Here is a 14,541-nt window from a genome sequence, read left to right as displayed (position 1 = left end):
TGTATATAATTCCTGTCCAACCCCAATTAGTTTGAGGCCTTTTGGGAGTGACCCAAAAACAAATCCGTGCGGGCTTGACCCAAAGCGGACAATATCAAACTAATGTTGCAGTCGACGATCCTAACAAGTGGTATCAGAGCCCAGGTGGCTATGGGTCGTGCCTGGATGAGCCCCGGTTAGGGTCGGGCCCTGAAGGACTCAAAGTTAGAGTCAGGCTCAGGATGACCCAGGGGCCAGGGCTGGAACAACTCATGTTCGTGTCGACTGCGTTCCCGATGTGGTCTCGGTTTGAGGGGAGGTTTGTTGGGTTACAAACCCATCCCACGTCGGATGAGGGAGGGAAGTTGGAAGGTGTATATTATTCCTGTCCAACCCCAATTAGTTTGAGGCCTTTTGGGAGTGACCCAAAAATAAATCCGTGAGGGCTTGACCCAAAGCGGACAATATCAAACTAATGTTGCAGTCGACGATCCTAACAATGCAATCAAAGAAAATGATAGATTTTTTGTCACTAGGGATACCGCCAAAAAGACGAGGGTTTCGGATTTTGAAACCGATCAAATTGGTTGAATTGGTATGCTAATTTTAGTTCAGTCAACGAAAAACGGTTATATTTTTGGAGTTGAAATGGTAGGTTTGGATTTACAAGAAAATAATATGATTTATTGAGAGAAAAATGAAAATACATACTAGCATATTCCACACCGTTATACTATTAGGGCTGGCTGTCGTTTTCCAGAACCAGAAAGTTCTTCCCCGCCTTTTAATTTTGCTGATTTTTATCGCGCTCGCGAGCTGACGTGTATAAAAAAAAACCAGCTATAATAATTTAATCGCAAACACACATTCACATATCTGGTGCAGATATATAAAGAGAGCTCTCCGTGACAGTCTCTCTCTCTCTCTCATACACTCATCGCTCATCTCCATCTCCATCTCCATCTCCATCGACACTGTCTCTCGTGTTTTCTTCGTGGAGATCAAGTCAGAAGCTGCGGCGCATTCGCCATGGCGTCCGTTGTCGACTCCGCCTGGACTGTAATGAATTCGATTTACTCATCTGATGTGCCCTAGATTAGCGTCATTGTGCCTTGAATTGTTAATTGATTGCGTCGGATTCGTTGTTTTTCTCGTCGGATCTGTTTTCTGATTGGTAGTTGTGTTTTTTTATTCCGTATCTAACTTTTTCATTTTGGGATTCGGTGTCGTGCCTGATTGTTTTTTTGCTGTTCTGTTGTGATTTGTCTTTTAATTCGCTGTCATGCTTATCTGGTTCTCGACGATCTTGAGCTGAGAAGAGTGATGTCTGTGAATGATGTATGTATGATGTACCTGGGTTTTTGTGGTGTTATAATAGCAACGTGGATGATTCTTCAGATGATTTATACATATACTCTTTTAAATTATGTGCTGGATTGTTTTTTTTTCTCGTGACATTTAACCTGGATAAAAAGGCAGTGTTTCGTAATGAAGATTACACTGGTTGGAATGTCAAATAACTAAAAATTTGTTGTTGATTGACTCGGTATTTTAGAACAAGTGAATCCGGTCTTTAGGGGGATGCTGAAACATCTATCTACTTTGGCACCTCCAAAAGTTTGCTGAAGTGTGAATAATATGGGGCTGGGTATTGGAGGTTTTGTTTGAGATGAAAAAATATGCCATATCCTCAATAGAACAGTTATAACTTTTTCCCAATGGACCTAATGAACCGGAGTAATGTTCCTGGGCTAAGTAAATGAGAATTAGTGAACGTGTTATACTCTACTGGAGTCAAATTCTGCATAGGAATCATGTTAGTTGGGTTTTACAAACAACAGAAAACAATTGAAATGTCACCTAGTTTATATTCCATAAAGGAAATCATAAAAGCATTTAAGAGGAGAAAATCACGATGGAGCTTTGCTTCAAGGTTGCCTGTGCTGATTGTTTGACTCCCCTTCTTCAAGTACACTATAATATTTTTGTGGCTACACACTAACTTGACATGGTTGAATGATTACCTTTTTATGTTAGTTTAGAACTTGGGAGGCTATTGCAGATGTACCTTATGGAGGAAATCTCTCAATAAGAATGATTTTTGTATTATCCCTTTATATACCACTCCTGAAACTAAATAACCTCTGCATTATTGTATATTGTTTGCTTATCCTTGGGAGGAGAGAGAATCAAAGGTGGACTCTGAAAAATATGTATTCCAGTTTAGGACCTATAAGTAAATCTGATCGTTGCTATCATTTCATGGGTTGTGTTAAGGCATGGGTTGTACATATGTACAATTGTATTCGAAAGAGCTCATACTACTAATTGGAGTTTCAACCAGATGTTGTTATGCATTGGAAAGTAGTCTAACTTTTGAAATCTCAGTGTTATCCTTGACGAATACTGACCTGGTTTTACGCTCTTTATGGGTAATTTTATCATTAAAAGTTTTCTCACTCCTTATTTTGATCTGCTGTTATATTTTGTTGTTGCAGTATCTCATAACCAATTTTAGTGACTTTCAACTGGCATGTCTTGGAAGTTTCTTTCTTCATGAGAGTGTATTCTTTTTGTCTGGACTTCCATTCATATTCTTGGAAAGGGCAGGATGGCTGAACCAGTACAAAATTCAGGTATAATCTAGTGACTTCATAGCTGAAAGTTTTTTTTGTGAACATTGATTGTCTCTCAGTCATGCGTCCTGTGATACAAAACTCGTTTAAAATTACTTTAATCTAGTGACAAGGAATGAAATGAGAAATTTGTCACTCACTCACCTTGTGTTTTCTGTGAGATTTTGCTACCCTGTGTCTGTTCTCTGTGTCTGTTGTTTCGGTACCTTGAGAACTGGAATTTTGGAGTAAAGATCTTAACCAGAACATTGCAGTATCCTCTTTCACTCAAAATAACATGGTGGAAAATAAACAAATAAAATAATTTTCATTTGTCTTTGATTATTGAAACTTTACAGTATAGTACTTGTTTTATGATGTAGTTGCTACCATGTTCACTGTAAAAGTTTCAGAAAATTTTCTGGTGAGAGGACAAGCAGAATATTAATAACATTCCCAAAGAGTTAGTCATGTCTTATGATTGATCACAAATCTTTTGTTATTATTGGTCATTTTTCGTTGTAATTCATAATAGTTTTCTTTGTCTAATTACTTCCATTCTAAACCAATTTTCTGTCTCTAACTTAGAACAAAAAATGAAATTGAAGAGCAAAGAGATAAATATTAATATTGTTGAAAAGAGGTAAGGATGGAGGAGGAGAAAGGTGGTGCACATTTGTAACCGTCAAGCATCCAAAATTTGCTTCCTGTCTTGACCCTCTTGCTTGTCTTACATTATCACATGGAAATTGAAATGTGATTATGATTATGAGATGCTTGCGGTGTCCGTGCAGACTAAAAACAACACAGTTGATGCTCAAGAGAAATGTATCACCAAGCTACTGCTCTATCATTTTTGTGTCAACCTACCTGTTATGATCTTGTCATATCCCGTCTTCAGATTTATGGGCATGCGAAGTACCCTTCCGTTGCCATCCTGGTATACTCAGGTTCTTTATACTCCAATGCTTGAATTGGGCGGACTGGAAGTCTTTACTTAATTATGATAATCTTGGTCTGAAGTAGTTTCAGACTCTAGCATGAACTGAACCTCGGTTGAACAATGATTTGTTGTTTCAGGTTATTTATACTCTAATGCTTGAATTGGGTGGACTGGAAGTCTTTACTTAATTATAATAATCTCGCTCTGAAGTAGTTTCAGACTTTAGCATGAACTTAACCTCGGTTGAACATTGATTTGTTTCTCTTCCAGATGCAATTCTTTTTGGAAGATTCTGTGCTCACTGATTTCTTGCTAACCAAATGATTAATGGTGCCTCTGTATTGTCAATTCTTTCAGAAATTATACTGATATGAACTGGAAAAGATGAGTATAATCCAATATGAATTCAAATGAATCCACTCACACATAGAATAGTACACCGTGGAAGGTTTAAATGCAGGAAGATTTAGAACGTGGTTCAGTTTAAATTGTAGTTGGGGTTGTGGGATGTCAATAACCTTCCTGTTTCCTATAGATCAAAATAAGGAAAGAAACTCCAAAGTGGGAAAGATGTAAGGTGAAAATAAAATTTATATTCTATCTTTCAAAGAGAAAAGAAGAAACTCTGCTGCTGCCTGACTTCTCTCGTTATAGGTTGCCTTTACTTGCTGTCTACTCAGATACATGTTTGTGCAGGAAAGTGGTCTCAACTCAGATTTTATTCTACTTCATCCTGGAGGATTTCGTATTCTACTGGGGACACCGGATTCTACATACAAAGTGGCTTTACAAGCATGTCCACAGTGTCCATCATGAGTGAGTTAACATATAAACGTTCGTTAACTAAATTCATTCCACTGGCAGTAAGAAGTAGTATCATATTTTTATGCCAAAAGCATTCATATGCTCAATGCTTGTGCAGATACGCAACACCATTTGGATTGACTTCTGAATATGCTCACCCTGCTGAGATTTTGTTTCTTGGATTTGCTACAATACTTGGTCCTGCAATCACGGGTCCCCACTTAATAACACTCTGGCTATGGATGGTTCTTAGAGTGCTTGAAACCGTGGAGGCACATTGTGGGTACCATTTCCCATGGAGCCTCTCAAACTACTTACCTTTATATGGCGGGTTCGTATACTCGTATCTTTTCTCTTTTGAGTACCACGAGCCTTTATTATTTTTTCCCTGTGTTTAAATTGTTGGTTCATAATCCCTTTCTCGTCTCCAGTGCTGATTTCCATGACTATCATCACCGCCTGCTGTACACAAAGAGTGGCAACTACTCATCAACTTTTGTCTACATGGACTGGTGAGTTTTCTAACTCTCTGTTTTCTTATGTACCTAGGTGATCTCAGCTGCTTCTAGAGTGCGTTCTCATAATGTTGTAAATTCGTCATAAGATAAGAAATTTCTCTCATTTTTAATTCATCATATCTTTACACAATCATTTTCTATAAAGAAGAATGACACATGTCTTATTCCTTAGTTCCACTCCAATGAAAGATGATAACAATATCATGATCTATTGGTGTAATAATATTATCTTTCATTGGAGCGAAAATGTGGAATAAGAAAGAGTGAAACTCTTCTTTGAAGAAAATGAGGGAAAAGAAAGGAGTTTAAAGCGAGAGAAATGTTCACATGATACATTGACAATCAAAGAGAGTGCATTTTTAGGAAATTGAATTTTCTACCATCATTTTGTGGCTTTTATCTTTCTATATAACAAATCAAAGTATTTGAATCCAAAAATTGCTATGAGTATTGTATTCTCAACCGCTGCTTCTAACCTATAAATTTGCAGGATATTCGGTACAGACACTGGTTATAGAAAGCTGAAGGCACTGAAAAGTGAAGGAGAAGAGATGGCTACAAAAGACATGTAATACCGACGACTGATCTTCGTTGCTGCATCGTAACATGATAGATAGATGACAGTCTTGGAGCATCATCTTCAATTGTGGGATATGGTTCCAGAGCATCTTGGTTGAAGATTGAATTTAGTTTTTTCTCGTTTTTTATCAACAATTTATGCTGTGTGGAATTAAGTTGTGGTTCGTTATGGATTTTGTGTGTCCTGCATATAACCCACATGAATGCAATTCCACCTTATTCTGAATCATTTATTCAACATTTCGACTGAATATTCAATTCAATTCAATTCAATTCATGCAAATCGTGAATCTATGACGTTAGAATCTCTAATGTCTAGTTGCACGTCACTAGGTTTCTTTTACAAAATTTACATAAATTTTGGAGAAAAGCCATTTACAGACATCCCACCATCAACACAGATTATCTGGCCGGTGACATACGACGACGCAGGTAGGCAAAGGAAAGCCACCACCGATGACACCTCTGTTGGATCTCCAAGCCTTCGCATTGGGGTTCTGTCGTATACTTCTTCCAAGTATTCTTTGTTGCTCAGAACCTAGAGCACGAGAGTGGGTCATAAGCACAGCAAAAGACTGATGCTGAAACACCAGAAGAAAAGGAAATGCAAAACGAAACCTACTTGCTCCACCATGGATGTCCGAATGTACCATGGAGCAACTGCATTCACTCTAATGCTGTCACTTGCCCACTCACATGCTAAGTTCTTTGTGAGCTGGTTGATTGCACCTAGACACGAACAAGATATGTTGCTGGTTAGATTAGTACATAGCGTTTAACTCCAGCATGAATTTCGAGACAAGCGAATATTACCTTTGGATGCTCCGTGGACAGACATGTTCTTCAATGATACGAAACCAGAGACTGAAGAGGTGAACACAACAGTTCCTGCAGCCGAGGCTTTCAGTAGAGGATACGCAAGTTGGCATATGTGGAAAGCAGATCCGAAATTCATTCCCATGACCAATGAGAATTCCTTGGATGTGAACTCGACCATAGGTTTCCGGATGTTTGTTCCAACGTTGTTTATCTACTGAAGCCATATACAAAAAAGCAAAATAAGGCTTGTGCAGAAATTGATTCACCACTAAGCTACATGATACATTAATGCATAAGATATGTCATCATCTCATTCCATGTTCTAAAATGATACTACACGATTAACTTACAAGAATGTTGAGCTCCCCGTTGAACACAGAGCTAACATGATCGAGTAACCTTTCCCGGTCAGATTCAGAAGATACATTGCACACTGAGCCTGTAACTCCAAGACCCTGATCTTTCCAGTCCCTCAGACTTCTCTCCAGCTCATCTTTGTTCCTTGCACACGTGTGCACTGTGGCGCCAAGAGAAGCCAATTCCTCCACAATTGCATGTCTAGAAGGTCAAAATGGAAAGAACAAGAAGAAAAAGTCTGCATTAGATATTAAACACCAACGAAGGTGATACTGATATTGATAAAGCAATGATGAACACCGTGCATTTGAATAAAGAACACAGCAAAAATTATGCAGTCAAAGTCGAGCTACCATCTCAAGAATCAAAACTCACCAATGGAATCATGCTATCCAGTACAAGTATTTAAGTGAGCTGGGAAAGTAATAGTTTCAGCAAAACTACTATGTTTGAATCGTGTTATGCGATGTGTTTCATCCTCGACTAGTTGACTCACAAATGAATAGAAGAAGCAAAGTGCAGTAACTCACAAATAGCGTTAATGCGATTTTTAGCAGGGACATGGAGTATAACAAACACATTTTTCAAAATTGAAAAACGCAAAGGCAGAGCCATGAATTTGAATTTGAATTTGAATCTGAATCGAATAAGTTAAAACGAAACGAACGCACATCCAAAAATTGCATCTGTCAAAGAACACAATTCGCTAAATGTCTGAAGCAAAACAAAAGCGAAATTATTTGTATATTGGAGCTAGCCATACCCGATTCCCCTGGTGCCTCCGGTGACGAGGGCGGTGGAGCCACGAAGAGACCAGCGTGAGGGTTTCGCGGCGGAGGCGGCCGTCGTGAAGCGCAACAGGCGGTGGTGTCCAAGTGAGGAGCCAGCTGACGTCGTGGATCTCGCATTGTGAAGTTTGACGGACGCGGCGGCGCCGGAGTTAATGGCCGGCGGCATGTTTCCTTTATAACTATTCCGTGCTTAAAAGTCTTGTAAATTTCGGTAGAGGCGATGTATCTAAGGGTATCCACTAAGCGGACACGCCCAATAGCCCGCCCCAGTTTTTGTCCATAGCCCCAATTTTGTTGTTCACAGCCCTAAAATTCTATTTCCGCCACTATAGTGGACACCTCCAATAGCCCCCAAATTCCAAATACAAAATTCTACATTTTCCCCAGCCGCGTCCTCGCCCCGAACGCGGCTATCCCACGTCCGCCGCCCCAATAGCCCCCAAATGTTGTCCGCCCACCTTCCCCACTATAGCCGCCCGCCCACCGCCCCCAGACGCGGCTGTAGCCGCGTCCTACCCATAGTGGACACTCTAAATATGGTGGTAGTACTATTTTTTAAAAAATTCTTAGATTATTACACAAATAAGAATACAAACAAAAATGACACCAAAAAATACTACCACTATAAATAAATTAATCTAGCAATAAGGAAATTTACTAATATGTTAAAAAAAGATTAACTATTAAGCAATGAATTAAGAACCATAACATAGAAAACGATAACTAATAGCTACTGGCGGTGGGATACAATTATACAAACACATGTCTCCGGTATGCAAGTCACATTGCAAACCATATGCGCTAAATTAGTACTAATTTGTTAACTATAGTTTGGACATAGAATATATGAGTAATAAAAAATAGTTGGGGTTCTAAGGATCCTATGCATTAACGTAGGTCCGCCTCCGTTGAGTTGAAGTATCTATCTTCTGAATAAATAATACACCTTCCATCCCAAGTTCGTTGTTGCATTTCTTTTGGGTACGAGATTTAAAAAATTGATTTGTTAGTAGAGAGAATAAAGTAAGAGAATGAATAAAATAAGAAAGATGGAGAGAGGGGAAAGTAAAAGACAGAATCAAGCTTTTACTAAAAATAAAATGACTGAACTACTTTAAGATATACTAAAAAGGAATATGACTCAATTGCCTTAAGGCGGAAGGAGTATTGTTTTTGTGCAAACATGATATCATGTATTTGTAGCTTGATATGTTGATGGGGATTCCAAGTGTCCCATGTACTAACATGATCTGGAGTACTTTTTATAGTATAATTTTTTTATTTTGAGAATTTTATGTACGCAAACTCTCATTCGACTATATTTTGATTCTAGCTTGTAGTTTATATTTGTATGAGCATGTTTTACAGAGTTGTGATCAATATCGAATCAATTTTAAACATTGGATTAGAGATCAAATTTGGGTCATTAGATCTAGTTTTTTTATGAGATGCACTGTTGTGTAAATTATTTCGGTCTTCATTACAAGCCCATTTTACTTTATTGTAGTAGGTTTATTACTTCATTCCGGTACGTAATACCTTGAAACTACAGTATGTTTTACTTACTTCCAGTAGGTTTTGAAATGATTCAACACATGCTTCATTCGAATTGATTGACCTGAGTTTTTACTTTATTCACTTTTAAAAATGCAATCTATTCCAATAGGTTTATTATTTTATTCAGAAATGTTATTACTTCATTGGACAAGGTTTTTACTTCATTCCAGTAGGACGTCAAATGTTTCTACACATACTTCATTCAAATAGTTTAATACACCATTTTATGTGCTTATCACACCATTCAATTAGGCTATCATTCCATTTTTTTCAACGCCGTGGAGGCGGTGATAGACATTGTAGAGAGAAAGAACGGTACGCGATGGCGAAACCACCTTTACGTAATTGAATGAAGTAATAATCCTATGAGAATGAAGTAAAAACTTACTGGCATGAAGTTAAATCCTCCTAATATGTTAGTATGACTTATTTGCCCTGGGGTAAAGTAAAATAGGCTCATGATGAAGGCGAAAATAATTTATAAATTTGCGCATCTCATCCATAAAAACTAGATCTAAAATCTCTAATTTAGAATAGTTATGCAGTTCGACAATAAGGAATGGATTTGCATATTTGGGACTCTGTTTTTACATGTTTATTTAAGACATTTAAATGTAATTTGTTTGTAATTATTTATGCTTCATACTCATTTTTGTTGCTTATATAACTATTAAATTTAAGAGTGAACATCAAAAGTCCCTAACATTTCCATTTGTGACACTGCAGGTCCCTAAGAAAAAAAAATATCGGCGAAAGACTCTAACCTTAAACATAATCACGTATCTTATTTTTGTAGCCAATTTTCGGACCAAAATACCCAAATGTCTTGAAGGGTATTTCAGACATATTACCTCAACCTGCAGACCTACTCTGCCAACACCTACACGACTTGCAGACCTTACCCAGATACTTTTGTCAAATCATAGTTGATATTTCCCACTCTGTGTATTTATCTCTATTTTAAGGGTTTGAAATTTGAAATTCATTTCTCTTATCTTACTTCAATTCATCATCTCATTTTCTTTCATTTAATGAGTGTGCTCCCTACCGTCATATACACATTCAGTCATCCTATAGCTGAGTTTGACATCGCAATTAGGGTAACTTGCACTCTGACAGGTAAGGTCTGATTTTTGGTGGATTTTGCAGCTGAATTTGGTTGTAATCAATTTATGGTTTATGCGTGTTAGGCTGTGTCGTGCAATTTTTTGGGGATTTCATTTCACAAATAATGGCGTATAAGTTTTTAATATGTGTTGGGTTTTAATTTTCAATTCAGGTGCTTGTTGCAATGTCTTCTTCTAGTTCTCAATCGTACGGATCATGTTTTAATTGGAATTGGAATTGGCCTCGTCCAGAGATTGTGAACTGCAATCATAATCTTGAGGCTGAGCTAGTGATATCTAGGACGGCTGCTAATCCTGGTCGACGTTACTATCGTTGTCCAATATGGAAAGTATGGTATGGTACAATCATAAAGAAAATGTTCCATTACGGATACGACATCCCATAGATTTTGAATGAATTATGCAGGAAGATGATTGCAGATTCTTTTGCTGGGTTGATGCGGGTCTTTCCCCAAGTCAAGACACTTACTTTCAAAAAATCAAGCTCGAATGAGATAAGTTTAAAGAACAACTCCGATGCAACAAAATTATGGAGGGTGTTCTTGAAGATAAATTGCATTTGAAAACTGACGAATGTGAAGAGCTGAAGTTAAAATTGAGCTTGAAATCTGAGGAATGCGTAAGTCTTAAGTTACAAATTGATAAAGCAACCAAAGTGTCCCGAAATATGAAGATTGCAATATTGTTGTTATATGTTATAATTATTCTCCTTATGCACTGTTAACTCTTTCCTTTTATCCTTTAATCATTACTAGTACCAGAGTGTTAAAGTTGTTTGTTTGTTGAATAAACCCGTTTGAATAAAATCACGAATGAAAATACAAAATATGTATACAAAATATAAATTACAAAATTCGTGAATAAAAGCACGAATGAAAATACAAAAAACACAAATACGCACAATAATTGTAATGAAAATACGCAATTTGTGTTAACGTTTTAATAAAATCACTACTGAAGTACCACACATTTAATAAAATCACGAATGAAGTACCACACCTTTGAATGAAAATACACAATACGTACCTGATCTTTAAACAAAATCACGAATAAAGTACTTGATCTTTTAATAAAATCACGAATTAAGTACATACCATTATCTCGACTAAAGTAGTATTGTTTGTGCGGAATAACACACGACGTACAAGGTTAAAATACCATAAGCATACTAGTTCAAAATAACTGCGATAGACTAGTTATACCCCATTCATATCATACGCAATACCCCATTCATATCATAACATATGCTGTTAACAACAGCCCATCAAAACCCATCAAAATATTGTCTGAGTATTCATACATACACAAACCTTAGTCATAATAGCATATTCATAATAATGTTTGACAAAAAAAAGGCTTGAAGCCCCCTAACAAAAACCAACACAATTGTTTAGACTTATACATCACTCAATCTTCCTAATCTTCCCATTATTCCCAACATTACCAATCTTGCTCCACGCGATTACTCAATCCTAATCCCCGCGATGGTCACAACGCTGCGGATGAGCCCTAGTCCGACGTGAGGTATGCCTCGGAGGATTCGTCTACAACAAACAACAAAACGTTCAAATAGACACCCATCGGGTAAAATATGAAATATATTGATGGATACTGAATACTACATCTTGGTTTTGTCGCTGGTAGGAAGCTTCGTCCCTAGTCCGCCGTGTGCTAGGCCGTCCCCGAGGAGCTGGATTGGTCTGTAACATACAAACATTAAAATCGATGCACAACGGGTGGGGAATTCATATATTCGTAGTGAATACTACCTCTTGGGTTTGACCCGAGTTGGATGACTCTGCCCTGTTACCGATACCCGTCGTAGGTGGGTCACTGGCCTGTGACGAACTCTGAACAACTTCAGTACGAGCATCTACACGGGGATCATTGGTGCATGTTCTCCTATTATGACCATCTTGTCCGCACTGACGACATCTCAGTATATAGGTTCGCCTTAGTGACTCTGCTTCATTCTCATGATGGCGAACCTGGGGCTCCTAGCACCTGAGTTTCTTCGGCCGTCCACGCTGTCGCTTTGTCCTTGGTGGCGCCAATTCAAATCCAACTGTAGAAGTCTTGGGTCAATTATCCATCTCATTGATTGGGTAGAGAACATTCTCGTACATCATCGACATTGTGGACCTCACAACATGGTGATCTCCAAGAAGAAGCCCTCACATACAACTTATACACGATCTCTTTGATAACGGGCGGCAGTGCGTGATCGTAGGTCTTGATCCACTGGCCTCTAATCTGAATCCTCTCCATCTGACTCGTCCGAATCTCCACCAACATGGTGATAATTGCCAACTCTCGAGCAATTGCTATCTTCGAATTGAAGGTCTCGCAGATATTATTGAGGATAACATCACAACAAACATGTGAGGAGAAATATGCCTTCACCCATTTTTCTTTTGGAGCAACACCGAGTAGGTATTGATGTGCTTGGGGATATATAGTCCGCAACGCATCCATCCGCTCCACATATTTCTCGTTGGTTGTACTCGACGCAAGCTCCCACAACATTTCTTCAAAATTTTCCCCGATGAATCGCTTCTTGAAGTTGTTGTATATGTGTTGAACACAGAAGCGATGCTCGCGCTGTGGGAAATCCTCAAGAATGGGTTTTGCAAGACCCTACAAATGAAACACAACACAACACTCATTAGCACATATATATTACAGTAACAAGAAGTATAATGTACATAAGTACCAAAATAGGTCATATCAAAGTACACCCATAGCACAACACAACACCCATGTAACATCAACACTTGTAAAAAAACTCTAAATTCTAATCACAATCGAAGTATTAATGTATAGGTCAAATCACAAACAAAGTATAATTATTTCAAAAATCACATTTGAAGTATAAACGTTATACTGAAATCACATAACACATACCTTTTGCTGATCAGACATGAAGACGTATCTAGGGGCATTGTCATGCAACAGAAGGTCCTCGGCTAGGTAGGAGAGAAACCATTTCCAATGAGCGTAGCTCTTTGCCTCAGTCACCGCCCAAGCGATAGGCCACCAACTGTTGTTGGGATCAATTCCAATGGCCGTCATCAGTTGGCCGCCTTCCCGAAGATGCCTTCTAATGCGGTGTCTCTTTCCCAATAAGCCTTCATCCTACCAACTTTCAGGCTGAACTCCTCATCCACACATTGCCGTATAGATTCCAATGGAATGTGAGGATTGACTTTGATTTTCTCCATGAAACGCTCAGCCAGCCACTTAGCCGTGAGCCATTTCTGATCCAACACTTGCGAGCACGTGTGAGCATGATCCCTCTGCATAATCACCACCACATAATCAGTGTTGTTGTGGGTTTCGATCTTTCTTGCATCACATACCACTCGCAGGCCTTGCCTTTACAGATGGCACGAAGTCTCTTTCCATCATTTTTGTTCGCATGCACACATCGTCTCGTCATTATCGCGTACTGCCGCGTGACCTTGTAGAAGAAATCTCGATCCTTCAAAAGATCATCGGGCTTCCAAACTGGAAGCTCCTTGGTCAGCTTGAAAGGAGTGTACTTTATACCCATTCTTTGCAACCCCTCTAGATCTTGTAGATCTTGAAGCTCATCCACGGTTTCTTGCTCGCATGTGGGTTTGTATCGGAAGACGAGTTCCTTTTGTCCACAATAGGGGAATACTTTCGCCGTTTGTTGGACTCTCCACTGCCTTCACCATTCTGCTCTCCAGACCCCTCTCGTTTGGTCTCCGGCTCGGCACTCTGATGCTGCTGTTCCGGTTGTTGTTGCTGACATAACGACTAATAGAGTGAGGTAAACAACTGTTCATCTCGACACATGTTGGCCAACGATATAAAATGGCCGACCTCATCGTCTTCATCATCAGTCGTATATCCCTCATTATGAAGATGACATCCGTCCGGAGCATACTCGAAAGAAGGACGGTAAACATCATCTTGGACAACTTGTTGGGGTACTTCTTCTACAACAGTTTCAGACGCAGCTTCAGTTGGAGTTGATTCTTGCACATGGGTAAAACTTTAGTAAATAAACATAGTGTATATGTATATGTGGCGTGTATTTTTCGGCGAGAGAGGGGGTATACGAACCGACGCTGCAACATGTCAAATCGCAACAGGCGATGAACAGTGCTCGATGTGCAGCATGCAGGCCGCCACTGCAGGCACTGCAGATTCTGTAATGGCTTTGTCCAAAATGCCCTTTAAGGGCTGAAGGGTCTTTTAGTAAAAATAAAATAAAATACGTGATTATGTTTAAGGTTAGAGACTTCCAGAGATATTTTTTTCCTTAGAAATCTGCAGTGTCACAAACGGAAACGTTAGGAACTTTTTTGATGTAGTTCACTCTAAGGATGTGTTCACTTTCCTTGTTAGGGAATGAACAGAAATAAAACACGTGGGTATGGCCCACTGAATTGAAATTGGGCATATGTGTTCACTTTGCAAGAA

The 14,541-nt window shown here is 38.8% G+C and overlaps 2 protein-coding genes across 2 annotated transcripts; one reads left to right on the top strand and one right to left on the bottom strand.

Moving 5' to 3' along the window:
- The first annotated feature begins 846 nt into the window (after positions 1-846).
- Positions 847-5,721, top strand: LOC121742063 (methylsterol monooxygenase 2-2). Its single transcript, XM_042135089.1, has 7 exons — positions 847-1,038; positions 2,478-2,615; positions 3,389-3,534; positions 4,234-4,353; positions 4,460-4,672; positions 4,773-4,853; positions 5,350-5,721. Exons 1-7 carry the CDS (start codon positions 1,009-1,011, stop codon positions 5,429-5,431), a joined length of 810 nt encoding a protein of 269 aa, XP_041991023.1. The 5' UTR covers positions 847-1,008; the 3' UTR covers positions 5,432-5,721.
- Positions 5,712-7,611, bottom strand: LOC121742062 (tropinone reductase homolog At2g29260, chloroplastic-like). Its single transcript, XM_042135088.1, has 5 exons — positions 7,378-7,611; positions 6,608-6,815; positions 6,252-6,468; positions 6,061-6,167; positions 5,712-5,976 (listed from the first exon to the last, which is right to left on the bottom strand). Exons 1-5 carry the CDS (start codon positions 7,569-7,571, stop codon positions 5,788-5,790), a joined length of 915 nt encoding a protein of 304 aa, XP_041991022.1. The 5' UTR covers positions 7,572-7,611; the 3' UTR covers positions 5,712-5,787.
- Positions 7,612-14,541: the final 6,930 nt, after the last annotated feature.

This window comes from Salvia splendens, chromosome 7 (assembly GCF_004379255.2).
Source record: "Salvia splendens isolate huo1 chromosome 7, SspV2, whole genome shotgun sequence".
Lineage (NCBI taxonomy): Eukaryota > Viridiplantae > Streptophyta > Magnoliopsida > Lamiales > Lamiaceae > Salvia > Salvia splendens.
The sequence above is the reverse complement of the archived record's forward strand: the minus strand, read 5'-3'. Positions and strand labels throughout refer to the sequence as shown.